This window comes from Chaetura pelagica, unplaced genomic scaffold (genome assembly GCF_000747805.2).
Source record: "Chaetura pelagica isolate M959 unplaced genomic scaffold, ChaPel_1.0 scaffold415, whole genome shotgun sequence".
NCBI lineage: Eukaryota > Metazoa > Chordata > Aves > Apodiformes > Apodidae > Chaetura > Chaetura pelagica.
Genome location: NW_009953398.1, coordinates 571,191 through 584,597, shown reverse-complemented (window position 1 = coordinate 584,597; position 13,407 = coordinate 571,191). Strand labels below are relative to the sequence as shown.

The window sequence follows — 13,407 nt, the reverse complement described above, 5'->3', positions numbered from 1 at the left end:
TTCCTGCTCCTGGGCATCTCTGAATATCCCACCTGAGGAGGCCTGCAGCCCCTTTCCTCCTCACCCACACTACCCTGACAGATTGCAAAGCTTGGAGTCCCTCGGTGCTTCCTGACACTTTGATCTAGTTACAAGTCTCCAACAAAAACAGCTCTGAGGAATGTGTCCCAACAAAGCCCTCTCTGTAGTCCTTGTTCTCTCAGGGGCCAGCATGGGCACAACAGGATGAAGCCAAGCACATGAGCTGCCTCAGCCCCTCGCTGAGGAGGAGCACTCTATGCTCATCACTTTAACTTGTGCATCTGTTCCTTTCCATACACAGCATCCCCTGCTTATTCCAAATGACTCATCCTTCATTTCTAACGTCTTTAGTTGACTTTTAGTTTGCTTAACTCTTAAGTTCTCACCTGCCAGACAGCTGCAGACCCAGCTCCTGAGTTACAGTTACTGCCTTTGGATCACTCTCCCTCCCAGACCCCAAACTCATGACAAGTGCTCAACCTGCAGTGCCAGGACAATCCCTGTTCTACATTCACCCTTCAAACTCCTTGGACTTTTTCCTGTTGCTGCTCAGCTTTGCACAAATTGCTCCATTGCCTTCTCACTACCAAAACTATAATGAGCTTGTCCTGCATGCAGTTTGGCTCCCTGCAGCAGGAGCAAGCAAACCAGCTGATGGCCTTTCACCATAATGCAGCCATGCAAGACAGCCTAGAAAAATATGAGGAGAGTATTTTAGGGTGTGACCCTAATGAAAAGGAAGGCACAGACTTGCAGTGAAACACCACTTATCCCCAGGGGTGTAATCATCTCCAGCAGAGCAGCAGGCAGGAGCCAAGTCACTGCTAGCACAGTTGGCAATTTATGCAAGCTAGCCAGCAGTCAACTTTAACCCAAGGATTTAAACATTAGGCAACAGGTTGAGTTTATTAAAAAGCTGCATCATGCTTCAAGCAAATACCAGACCCTTACTGCTGGTTATCTTAGTGGACTGAGGCAGCTTTGTGGTGCCCTTTAGGAATTCTATGCAAAGTTATTTCAGTATAAAACCAGTAAGGTCTTTGGATGGTCAGACTGGAAGGCTAGTATCACAAATCCTGTGTTTTTATTCCCTCACTGAAGAAGAGACACCAACAAGCAGCTTAAAGGCTTGTCAGAGTGCAACTGCAGAAACTGCCATTCCCTGCTTATTGCAGCTTTCCATGTAGAACAGCTCAGCTCCAGTTCTTCCTGACTGCCTCTCAGGAAGGGGAATGGCTTCACATCTGCCACACAAGCTTTTGAAAACTACCCAGATTAAGGAATGAAGGATTTATCCTGTGTTTCAAAAGCAGTGGATTTACAAAGAGCTGGCCCTGAACGATGTGTTTCAGAATGATGTAACCAAAATCTTTCAAGAATTCAATTCCAGTCCTGAATCAGCCTTGGAGAAGTGAACTGTATATGCCAGCTTTATCCTTAGACAGTTTCCCCATTTGCATGGGGGCAGAAGTAGCAGAGGAAGACTAAAGAGTTGTTTTCCCAGGCAATTTAGAAAAAAAACCCCAACCCAAACAAGTCAGCCTCAAAGCTGGCTTTCTACCTTGTCACATCTGGCAGTGACAAACTCCAACTGGCCCAGGGAAGTAAGGAAGGGAGCACCTCCAGCTCCCTCAACAGGCAGCAGCAGGATGAGCTCGAGCTGCAAGTTATTTTCTGCAGGATCTGTAAAACTGCATTCCTGTGGTGAAATCAGGCATGGACAAATTATCTGACTTGATAAAACGGAAAGAAGAGTCCTCCTAACAGATTTGTGCTCTGGTAGGTCTAGTTATGTCTTGGGCTTCCTATTTTATGCCTAACAGAAACAGTACTTCTAAAAGGAATGACAGCAGGATTATGAGTTTCTTAAGGCAGTGACTGTGGTTTCTGCAAAAATCACTGGTTTCCTCTGGTTACTGTTGTACAGAAACTATTTAGTTTTAATGCTGAGTATCCACTTGTAGGTTCACAGTGAACAGATCAGTTATGTTCAGGGCTGTGCTACAAATGCACTTCTATTTTAAATTCAGATTAAGAGACTTAAGAGACTGCCTGTGACAAGTACTGGTGACTCCTGTACAGTGGGAGGTTACAGGCAGAGAACAAAATGCTCAAGATAAATGTGCCCAAGCAACAGCCCCCAGCACAGCTACTCTTGCCTAATACAACAGTCCTTCCAACAACTCAAAACAATTCGATCGTCCCAGTCTTTAGGGCATCCAAATGCCCCTGCTATTCCAAGCTGCTCTGCTGAGCTGAGCAGACTGCCAGTGTTGGAAACCTGTCAAAACTGCACCAAAGGATTGCTTCTCTTTTCCCTTCACAATGTGCTTTGACCCATTTAAATCAAACTCCAGCCAAGCTGCAGTGACTGGTTCTCCATAAGCCTACATGAGGCAGGGAACAAATTACTCTTCATTTTGAAGGCAAGAAATGCAAAGAGATGAGTGGGATTTCTAGGCAGTGCCTAGTGCAGACAGCACCGAAGTGTATTCTCCCAGCTGAGAGTTTAACAACAGGCTCACTCAGCTAAGACACAGGAACCTGCTGCAAAAATCACCCACTCATAAGGAAGGATTTCCACCCCAGAGGATTTCTGAAATGGAAGCAGCCAAAGAAGGGCAAGGCCTGCATTTGCTCTGTGCAATAAGAGAGGGGAAAATGCCTGGCTGCATCTCCCACAGCACCCAGGTACACATGCATCCACATGCTTCCTTACTCAAAAGGCACCTGCAGAGCCTGACCACCCCCATGCTTGTCAGCAGCCCTGCTGGCAAGCCCTGCCCTGTGGCTCACTCTGGTGCAGCCAAGATCCCCTGCCTGCCTGTGCCCTGCTGCAAGGATGGGATTTGCCCAGCTTTGTGCCTCCAGCTCTGCTCTTCATGTTCCTGCGTCCGTGACCTAATTAGTGAGGGCTGAGGTTTAAAGAGACATCAGCTCCTGCGTGTGGGACCAGCCAGGGCTCACCTGATTCCTCTGTCTCCCCATGAGCAGCACGCAGAGGACATACAGCACCTCCAGCTTGTACATAATCTCGTGCATGATCTTCATGGACTGGGGAAGCTGTGTCCGTGTGGAGGTGTTGGCCAAGCCACTTTCATCCGAAGACTCTGCACAAGATGGCAAAGCTGTGAGCCCTGAGGCAGCTTCAGCAGGGAAGGGGTTGAAACAGTTCTTACTTTGACACTGAAACACTGCAGATGTTAAGACCAGCACACCTGCCTGAATCTTCTCAACCAAAAATGGTGACATACAACAAATGTCAGTCTTAAATGCTACAGCAGAGGAAAAAAAACTGCTGGAATTTTTCAAGGGGACCAAGTTATATTTTTAAAAAAATTGTTTCACAATAGCACAATAGCATAATCTAACAAAAGTAAGTAGCATCACCTATAAGAATGACCATACTGCACCAGAAAGGACATGGCAGAACAGGTAATAAAAGCAGAGGAGAGATTATCAAAAGCATTTACTATTGGTCTCCTTCCATTTCACACCTCAGTCCCAGGTTATTTAGGCCACAGTTAAATAATTTTCACAGCCTTATCTAAAATAACACTAAGGGCAGAAATAGGATATAACACACCATGTATGTGAAGGGGCTCTAGGAAAGCTGAGGAGGGACTTTTGACAAGGACTTGTAGTGAGAGAACAAGGGGGAACGGATTAAAACTGAAGAGGGGAGGTTTAGGTGAGACATTAGGATGAAATTCATTAATGTGAGGGTGGTGAGACCCTGGCCCCAGTTGCCCAGGGTGGCTGCCCCATCCCTAGAAGCATTGAAAGGCAGGTTGGATGGGGCTTGGAGCAACCTGGTCTAGTGGAAGGTGTTCCTGCCCATGGAAGGAGCATGGAATGAGATGATCCTTAAGGTCCTTTGCAACCCAAAGCATTCTACAGTTGCAAGTGGAAAACAAGACAACACCTAGAAGGTAAGCACAGATATAGTGAAACCTGTAGGCTGTAGTTCATAAAGGAGTTAGCTCTGTGCACAAGACATGTAACCCACAGTGATGAACTGCCCTGCCACAGGGTAGTGTGAAAGCTTTGAGCCCAGGTGAAGAACCAGTAACCAGGCTAACACACAAAGGAAGGAAACCATCAAAGGCTAAAAGCACAGACAGCACCTCTGACTCAGAAGTCCCTAAGCCACAAGCCACTGAAGGCAAAGGCAATGTTCTGGGAAAGTAAATTTGGGTTTGCTTGCTAACTGGTGCTGTGGGTCAGAGGTGGGACTGGGTGTGTTCCAGCTCAGCAGAACTGCCTTGTGAATTCTGTTCCAGATTACCAGATGTTCTTCATCTTCCTTCAAGGTAGGGTGTGAGAAGCTGCTGGAGCACTCACCTATTTCATTTGCTGTATATTTTCAGAAGTTTTAGTAATTGCTACAAAACTAATGAAACTGAATAAAGAATAAAGTTTTTTAAAGAAGAGGTAGATATCAACATTTTGGGATAATTCTGTTCTGTTATCAAGTGCCTCAAGTTCTACAAGACAGACACTGCATTGTTTTAATACTGAAGTGTGAAGAAAAAACAGGAATAATTTTTTTTTTCCAGTTAACTGATTTAATTTTGCTGGAACTACCTTTCCTTTTTAAAGGAGGGGCCACTTCTTTATATGAAGCATCTGGACCTAAAGCCATCACCTTAAGTTTCAGAGCAAGATGCTGGTGAAGTCACTTACCTGAGATGTGTGTTATCTTTGTCCCCCCTAGGGGAGATTAAAGCTGAGGATGTACAGAGTTATATGGGTGTGCTGTGGGGACATTTCATTTTGCCAGTTTTAGTCCATGGAAAGAAAAACCATCAGTGCTACTTGAGAACAAAATGAGAGGCAGACCTAAATGCTGACACGTTGGTCTTCCATGCAGGAAAAGGGGAATCAACATCAGTTGGAAGGAAAAGCAACACAAGGGAAACACTGACGTTTAAGGTACGTATCAGCTAACAGTGGTGAGAGGAAAGCAAGCCCAATACCTGTACTGCTCTGCTCTGCCTCTTCATTTGCCACTCTCATCAGTGCATCAAGTACTAGTGCATTGTCCAGCCAGGTGTACCATTCTTCCAACTCCTGGAGGAAGCTGGAAGTACCTGTGGTTTCAGACACTTTCCGAGTTGCCAGTTTGCACAATCGCTCAATGAAACCCGGGATATTTAAAAGGGTAGCTGCAAAAGAAATATAATTTGATGATGATTTAAGATCACCAACACACCAGTCATCAAAGCCTCCACACCACAAGGTTTCTAAACTCCCTATAATATAGAAGAGTGTACAGAAAAATTCCATCTATTTAAAAATATGCAAAGATGGAAGAAGCTGGTGCACTCTCCTATTAAAGACTACGAGAGCACATATGTACCCTGGGTATAACTCCACCAGTGCTAAACTGGTTTGTGTTGGACTTATACTGGAAAAAAATCAGTTCTACCCTACTCTGACTGCTTGTTTCCAGCCAATTCCCTTTTCCTGGCACTGCTGTTTTCCAGTTCACACTGAGTCAGTATCAAGGAACTGATCTGGCTGAAAATCAAGCAGGTAGAAATAAAGCAGCAGCCCTTGGAAAGGGCAGCTCCACTTCTCCCTTCCTCTGTGCAATGTCACAGCTTTTGTTTACCTCCTAGGCTGTTTGTCCCATAGCAAACTGCACTAGCTCACTTCAGTAGCTGGGTAGAAAGCTTTTTAAGTACTGGCTTAATGAATTAGTTCATCATGGAGCAGAGCAAATGGGGAACACATGACAGCAGCCCCAAGTCAGTGGGTTTTAATTGTTGTGCAACTGCATCCTTCAAACCAGCAGCTCAAGTCTCCAGAATGCTTGGGGAGGTGCTAAAAACTGCATTTTGTCCTCAAGTTTTCACAGAATAACTTAATTACAGAACCTGTTTATTACAGATAAATGGCTGAGTCTTTGCTTGACTACATACTTGCAGATGGAAATGGAAAATGACCAAGATTTTGGCCATGAACACTACAGGAAAGAGCTGCAGGATCCTTCCCACTGGTACCATCTATGAAAGAATACGCTCATGACAAATTTTTTTAAAATGGCTTATGCTTTAGGCTTGGATACAGTCTGCAAGTGTGCAAACAAAAAATTAATAGTTAAACAGCCCAGCTCTGTGGGATCCAAGCTGATTCAGTTGAACTAATCTAAACTTTGTACCCACACCTACACACACGGGGCCAGTTCACTTTACGAGCAAGCTCTGCCCACCACAGAGCAGAAGACAAACTCCCCCTCAAAGTTTCTCAGCTTCTGCCTGCTGGATTATGGTATCTGCTTTTCACTGGGTGCTGCAGAGGTGGCAGTGGTTATAAATGGAGCTTTGCTGTTCATGGGTAACACAAAATGTTAGAAGATGAGAGAAAAGCAGCAAAAAAAAACCCCTTTTTGGACTTCCCCAAACTGTTTGGCATGGGCCTGTGCAAACATCTGCTTCAGAAGCCCAAGAAATTTTCAGCTGAAAACAGTAGATCCTACACTTGAGGGTACTTCAATTTAAATCTTTTAGATCCACACTCAGTCCTTCTAGGCAAGGCTTCTAGATCTGAGAAGTAACTCACTGAAGTTAGGAAACCTGCACTGTGCCCAAGGTAAAGCTGAAATTAGACTCACAGATTCCCAAGGCTGGTGTGGTAAAGGTGGGCAACATGATTAACATGAAACACACTTTGCTTGTTGGTAAAGACAGACATCCTGCTCAGGACAAGGTCAGATAAAACCAGAGAAGGAACTGCTCTGACAGCAACCATGCACACTGCAGTTTCAGTTCCAGAACTCGTATTTTGAGTGGACATGGAATTACTGAGAGTTGCTAAAGAGACGGCCATGGAAATGACTGAGGGATAGAAAGAAAACCCCAAATGTTAAGCCAGTCAGTTCATCAGAGAGGGCTGGAGTGACAGAAATGAACTCACCTGATTACCAACACCATATGAAACTGAAAGCTACTAAGAAAGTTACATTAATAGCAAATACTCTTTCCAGGAAACTGCTTGAGGCAAGTGGATAAAGAAAAATGTTTCTAAGCTAGAATGTTTATAGTACCTCCAGAAACATAAGGTACCAATGTGGCATGGAGAAGAGGGAAACTTTCCATACTGTTGAGATTCTTCTGCCTTGTCCACACTGTAACATTACCTTGATTAATTTCAGCTCGAGAAGGACCCAAGTTTTTTTTCTGCTGGGCATTTTTGGCAAGAAGCGTGTGTTTGTCATCGCTTCCTGTGTCGAGCTCAGAGATGGTGACAGCAAGGATCCTGCAGAAGTTGGCAAGTTGCTGCTGATCAAAACTGGACACAAGGCTCGCAAGATTGGGAATATCATCCAGCTGGATCATTTCCTGGAGGAGGCAACATCAACTAAATCATGACGCTCAGTAAGAGAACAGAGACACAGCCAGAAGCTTCAGCTACAGCTCCTCCCTGGTGAGATCCCTGAGAGGCAGGAGGGCAGTGACAAGTGAGTCTGAAACCAGCTGGGATTTACAACTGGTGTCACTTATGGTTATCAATTCCAAAAGTATAGTACCCATATTGTGAAGGCTAAGCATTTAAATATGGAGGCTGGTTTTTTTTTTAATTAAGAACACCCCACAACCTTTCTACACACAAATTACATGTAGGTTTTAGAAAGTTTCAATGTTGTTTTTTTTCAGCTGGTATTTTCTTTGAAGCTCACAAATGAAAAATGACATCAAGATCATTTTTCTCAGTCTTTTTCATCAAATGATCTTTTTAATAAAGAGATGTTGAAAACAGTTTTCAGCACAAAGCTTTTACATTGAAATAAACAAAGCTTGTTTCCTACCTCAGCTTTACTCTAAAAAAACCAGTTACATGTCACAGACTCCTGACCCTCTCCACTAAATGTCTATCAGCACATTTTATTCAGGGGTTTCTCAGAGTGACACCTCTAATACTTTATTTGCTTCACATCAGGACACTAAGCTGGTTCAAAACCTACTTTGTGCACAAGTCCTAAGTGTCCTGTTCCTCCAGCCTAGAATTTCTCAGAGAGGTGTCAAACCCCCTGGTAAGAGAGAAGTATGGGAAGCTTTCCACATGCCAGGGAGACTCCTAAAATATCTGCAGTGTTATCAAAAGGCAAGCATGAAAAAGGAATTTATATGGGTTCGTTTTCTTTCTTTGAAACACTGGTTGTACTTTAATGACAGCTAGGCCCTCACCTCCCATCATCCTCTGCAAACTATGCAAGAGCAGTACAAGTAGGACACCACACACATAGCTTGGCTTCTGTATGAAATGTAACTGAAGTCAGTGATCACTGTCAACAATCACATTTCAAATAAGCTAGAAGTGAGAACACTGGCTTAGAGGACTTCCTTCAGCAGCTCCTCAAAGAAATAGTTGTTTTCCCTCTACTGCTCTGAAAAGCCATGCAAATAAAATGAAGAAACCAGGAACTAACCTTTTTAACTCCCAGGATATCTTCAATGAGCGTTGCAGTTTGTAGGAATGTCTTTTTGTTTGTCATCAGTGTAAACAGGAACAACACAAAGTCATTTCTTTCTGCCAATCGCCTCGTGACTCCTTCGGTCTAGAAAGCAGCGAGAAGCACACCCAGACCCCAGTCAGAGCCCACCTTGACAAGGTGTGTGTTACAGGCACGTGCAGGACAGTCTGACAAGTGATGTGTTACTGAATCAGCTGTTCCTCAAGCCAGGAAACACTGTGTCTATGGTGACCAAAACTAGTCCTCGTTTGAAGTGAACATGATGCTTTCAACAATGACAGGCTCCAGGATGAGAGGCTACACCTCAAGGCAGTAGCTTGCTTGTAAACACTGCCTGCCTGGAAACACCCCATACACATTGTAACCAGATCCATTTCATGGAATGTAAATGCAGCCCCAGATTCCTCCTAAACTGTTAGAGCTGGACAGAATTTGAGCAATCAGAATCAAACACTAGCCTTGATGAACGTGGTGATGGAATCAAAGTCATGCTAAAGCATGAGCTCGGGTCCACCACCAATGCATGAAGACCAGCTTTGTGCTCTGAGCTCTGCTTCCAGTCTTCTCTGGCATTAAACAACTCAAAACTACACTCTTACCACTTGCAAAGCTGTTTATGATATATTACTGACTTACTGCCAGTGCTCACAGAACCAGCCTAGCTCAGATCCTTCCTGAATATTTACACCTAAGAACAGTTCATACTGCACGTGCATTTCTGTGATCCTGAAGGCTGCTCATTCAAGGGAGAAGAGGAATATTGAAGTGAATTAGAACAGCAGCAAGTCTATAAATTGCAAACTTGTTTCTTAGCATATTACAACAGACACAGTTTTAAAAAGTTGCATTAACTGTAGCTAAACAAAAGAAAGATCATGCAACTCAAGAAACAAGGTGTTCCCTCTCACGTGTACACAGATACTTGGTAGTGAAAACATGACCTCTTAAAGACCCAAACTCTCCAGGTTAGGTTGATGTCTTTGGAAAAGCTCAAAGCCAGTAACTACCCTATTTTAATTTTTTTTGCTGAACAATGCTCCCTAGGTAATGACATAATAAAATATGTGATAAAGTAAATAATCCTGAGGATGTCCCTGCATGCATCACCTGAGCCATGTGCTTTTAGCTTCAGGATTTTAATGACAAGGTATTTCCATTGGCCTTTAACCCAGCACCTGCCCTTGATCTACCACCAACTGAACTGCACTAATATTCAACACATGAAGGACCTGCAGGGTCAAACTTAAAACACTTTGCCAGCACCATTACTGAACAAGATTAGCTTGGGTTAGCAGGCACCCATTTCTAGTTTCAAATTTTAAAGTTTGAATGCAATAAAGCCTGACACAGCTTCCCTGTGAAAACACACATACAGGATGATCCAAACAAGAAGATTTAAACTTAACAATGTGGATAAGAAAACAGAAAATACTTGAGTAACAAATCAAAATACTGGACAGTTCTATATTTAATGGAAAGGAATGAAATGAAAAGTTTCAGAGTCAGTTTAAATTATGCTTAAAATCCGTATGTTGTCTTTATCAAGTGAGAAAGGTAAAACACAACCAGCAGAAGAACACTTTTGCACAGTGGCTGTACTTACACAAATACAGGTGTTGTACAGTATGCTCAGACAGTCCTTGATGAGGTCATCACTTACTGTAAAGAAGAAAACAGACATTCAGCAGCTACACGTGGCCAAGGGACACTAATGCCCACAGTAGTGACATGAATAGCTACAAAATGGGTGAGAATTTCAGGCTGCTGGTTCAGATCATATCTGCCAGTGTCTTGGAGGATAGAAACCTGGAAGAAACACTCTGTAACTCACCTGTTCATGGGCTTTCTTCCAAACTGTTATCAGCACTGCCTAGATCCACAGACAGAGATGTAGATGTGGCCTAGTGCACTACTTAGTCACTCACAAAAGAAAATGACAGGGGCGTAAACTGTATTTTAGAAAAAGAAATCACAGAACAACTCAAAACTTGTCAATATGGGAAGCTGCAGAGATACATATTACCTCCCATTACTAAGCACAGGGGGAAGGAAAAGGAAAGTTCCTGCAGACATCTCCAGGAAGCATCAGGAATTCAAAGAAAAGCTTTCTACCTGATCTACTCCAGCATTTTAATATTTAAAATATGTTTTCAGTACAAACATACAACAGCTGCCTCTAGCTCAAGTTCAAGTTACTCCACCTTTGAAGTTCCCTGGCTGATAGGCATGGATCATACCATGGCATTTCCTTTCCTCAGAAGGGTTCAAGGAAGAACAGAACCACAGACAGGAGAAATGAAAACACTGAACTAAAGCTGCTCCAACAGGGAAGTTGCATGGAAGCCATTGTGCCCCACTGCCAAGTTCTCCTTACAGCAATTTGGGAACTAGTAGTCAGAGTAGGTCAGGAAAACAGCACTTTTCATTATCTCCCAATCTCTGTAGCTCCTATTACATAAACAATGTTTTGAGACTTATTATTAATAATTGTTAACTGTAACTATAGCCACAGTGACAATAAGTTTCCAGTATTGAGAGCAGTATGTGCTGCTGTGTGCATGAATGGTCCTGAGCTCTATTCTGCAACAGGTGACCATCCTAAATCCCACCATGAATCAGTGCTCCAGAGAACAATGAAAACCATTATTCCTTTAGGAACAGGAAATTGATGCTATGGAAAGAGAGTAACAGGAAGATAAACTTCTGTCTGAATAGGGATACAAGGCAAGAATGACAAAAGATACAACAGTTCTCTACTTACTTTTCTGTTTCTTTTTCTGTGTAATAAGTGTTGGTCTCATGAGAATTTCTACTAAAAGCTGTAACAAGAAGAGAAAGAATTAAGGGAATAATCATTAGGATACAACTAACCAATTAATTTGCCAGTGAGAAATCCAAACTTAGTCCTGTCTCTGCTGAAGTCAGAAGTGAATAAAGGAAGCTCTACAATCACAACCCCACTTGTATCAAAATTACATTGACAAAAAATAGTTGTATTTCCCCTGAAGAAATAACAACACTTGTATAAAACAATATCCCACTGGCAAGTTTTAAGGAATTTGAGTCTGAAATGAATGTATTTCACACATATCCAGGTAACATCCAGGATGGCTATCACACACAGAATCCCAGAATCTCAGGGGTTGGAAGGGACCTGGAAAGCTCCCCCAGCCCAACCCCCCTGCCAGAGCAGGGGCACCCAGAGCACATCACACAGGAACGTGGCCAGGGGGGTTGGAATGTCTCCAGAGAAGGAGACTCCACAGCCTCTCTGGGCAGCCTGGCCCAGGGCTCTAGCACTCTCACAGCAAAGAAGTTCTTCCTGAGACTCACATGGAACCTCCTGTGCTCCAGTTTGCACCCATTGCCCCTTGTCCTGTCACTGGGCATCACTGAACAAAGCCTGGCTCTGTCCTCCTGACACTCACCCTTTACAGATTTGTGCCCATGGATGAGGTGGCCCCTCAGTCTCCTCTTCCCCAAGCCCAACAGACCCAGCTCCCTCAGCCTTTCCTCAGCAGGGAGATGTTCCCCTCCCTCCAGCATCTCTGTGGCTCTGCCCTGGAGTCTTTCAAGCAGTTCCCTGTCCTTCTGGAACTGAGTGGCCCAGAACTGGACACAATATTCCAGATGTGGCCTCACCAAGGGACCGCACTGCAGTGGTGTCAGACACTCCTTGGAGAGGGTTTTCTCCACCCATCCTACTGAACTGCACCAGGATGCAGCAACACGTGCCTCCCCAGAGGCAAAAGGAGCAGAAAAGGAGTTAAGGAATCTTACTTCTTGGAATGGGGTGGCATTCAGGTGTAAAGTCCACAGGGCTTGTGGCTCCGCTCATTTATGTGAACTCTTAGGTAGTATTTTATATATATTCATATATAAAAGGAGCAGACACAAATGTGTTTTTGTTCCTTCATGCAAAGGCTGTCAGAACCCAAATGTATTTTAAGGAATACATGCATGATAGCACACAGAGTACACAGCAAATTGAGTGCCCTTCAGAGTTCCTCATACTTCAAACTTCAACATACTGCAATACAGAATCAGCAGAAGGCATACACAGAACCAGATGATACTAATACCCTCCCTTTCAAACCCTAGAGCAAGATTTGCAAAACCACATCACAGTGGCTTCTACCACTGCCTTGAACCAGATTCAATCCACTTGTATCAGCCAGATCTCTGCCACAGCACCAGGCAGTTCCAGTGTATCTCATCTTTACCATCTCCAGCCCAAGAAAAAACCCAACACAACCCAAACAACAAAACCCAACCAAACAAGAAACCCAACACACACACAATTCAATATGAAACATACAGGCATTTTTTGTGCATTATGTTAAAAACACTTCCACATGAAGTATCACCGTTTCCCTTTAAAAACAAGGGAAATTTAGAACATTTTCTGTGAACATTCTAAATGGCTTGGGTAGCTGAAGGCTTTTGTCCTTGGTTGACAGTGTACCAGCAACTAAACTGCTGACTTCAAAACAACATAACCTAATTACAAGCTTTACTTAAGCAAAGGCACGTTGAGTGTAACAAGAGAGAAGCAGTAAAGTCACTGCTTAGACAGACAAAATAAAGAAACTAAATTTAAAAAAAGGAAGTATCAATTAGTTCACTGGAAAAATATAAATCATACACTTCTAATAAAAGGTAAGATGCCAGCATCTGTCACTGTAACACTGCTGCTAACTTAGGTATTTGTGTAATGTTGAATTAAAACAAATAAACAAAAATATAAACTGCCAAAATATCTACAGAAACCTTGCTGTTCTGTTTAAAAACTCTGCCACAGATGAAGCAGTCTGCACTGCACACCAGCAATAAACAGCCAACCTGGCTAAGAGAGTGCCCCAGTGTGCTTAAAAACCACCACACACCCTGCAGTGGGAAGGGAAAGA

At 43.4% G+C, this 13,407-nt stretch overlaps 1 protein-coding gene across 1 annotated transcript in view; it reads right to left on the bottom strand.

Annotated features, from left to right (window-relative positions):
- Positions 1-13,407, bottom strand: part of TRPC4AP (transient receptor potential cation channel, subfamily C, member 4 associated protein) — a 32,171-nt gene that overhangs the window by 13,907 nt on the left and 4,857 nt on the right. The window contains exons 4-9 of the mRNA XM_009998389.1: positions 11,262-11,319; positions 10,104-10,159; positions 8,456-8,584; positions 7,166-7,367; positions 5,001-5,189; positions 2,989-3,131 (exon numbers count right to left, since the gene is read on the bottom strand). Of these exons, the coding sequence (XP_009996691.1) occupies positions 2,989-3,131; positions 5,001-5,189; positions 7,166-7,367; positions 8,456-8,584; positions 10,104-10,159; positions 11,262-11,319 (777 nt within the window). The remainder of the gene's footprint in view (positions 1-2,988; positions 3,132-5,000; positions 5,190-7,165; positions 7,368-8,455; positions 8,585-10,103; positions 10,160-11,261; positions 11,320-13,407) is intronic.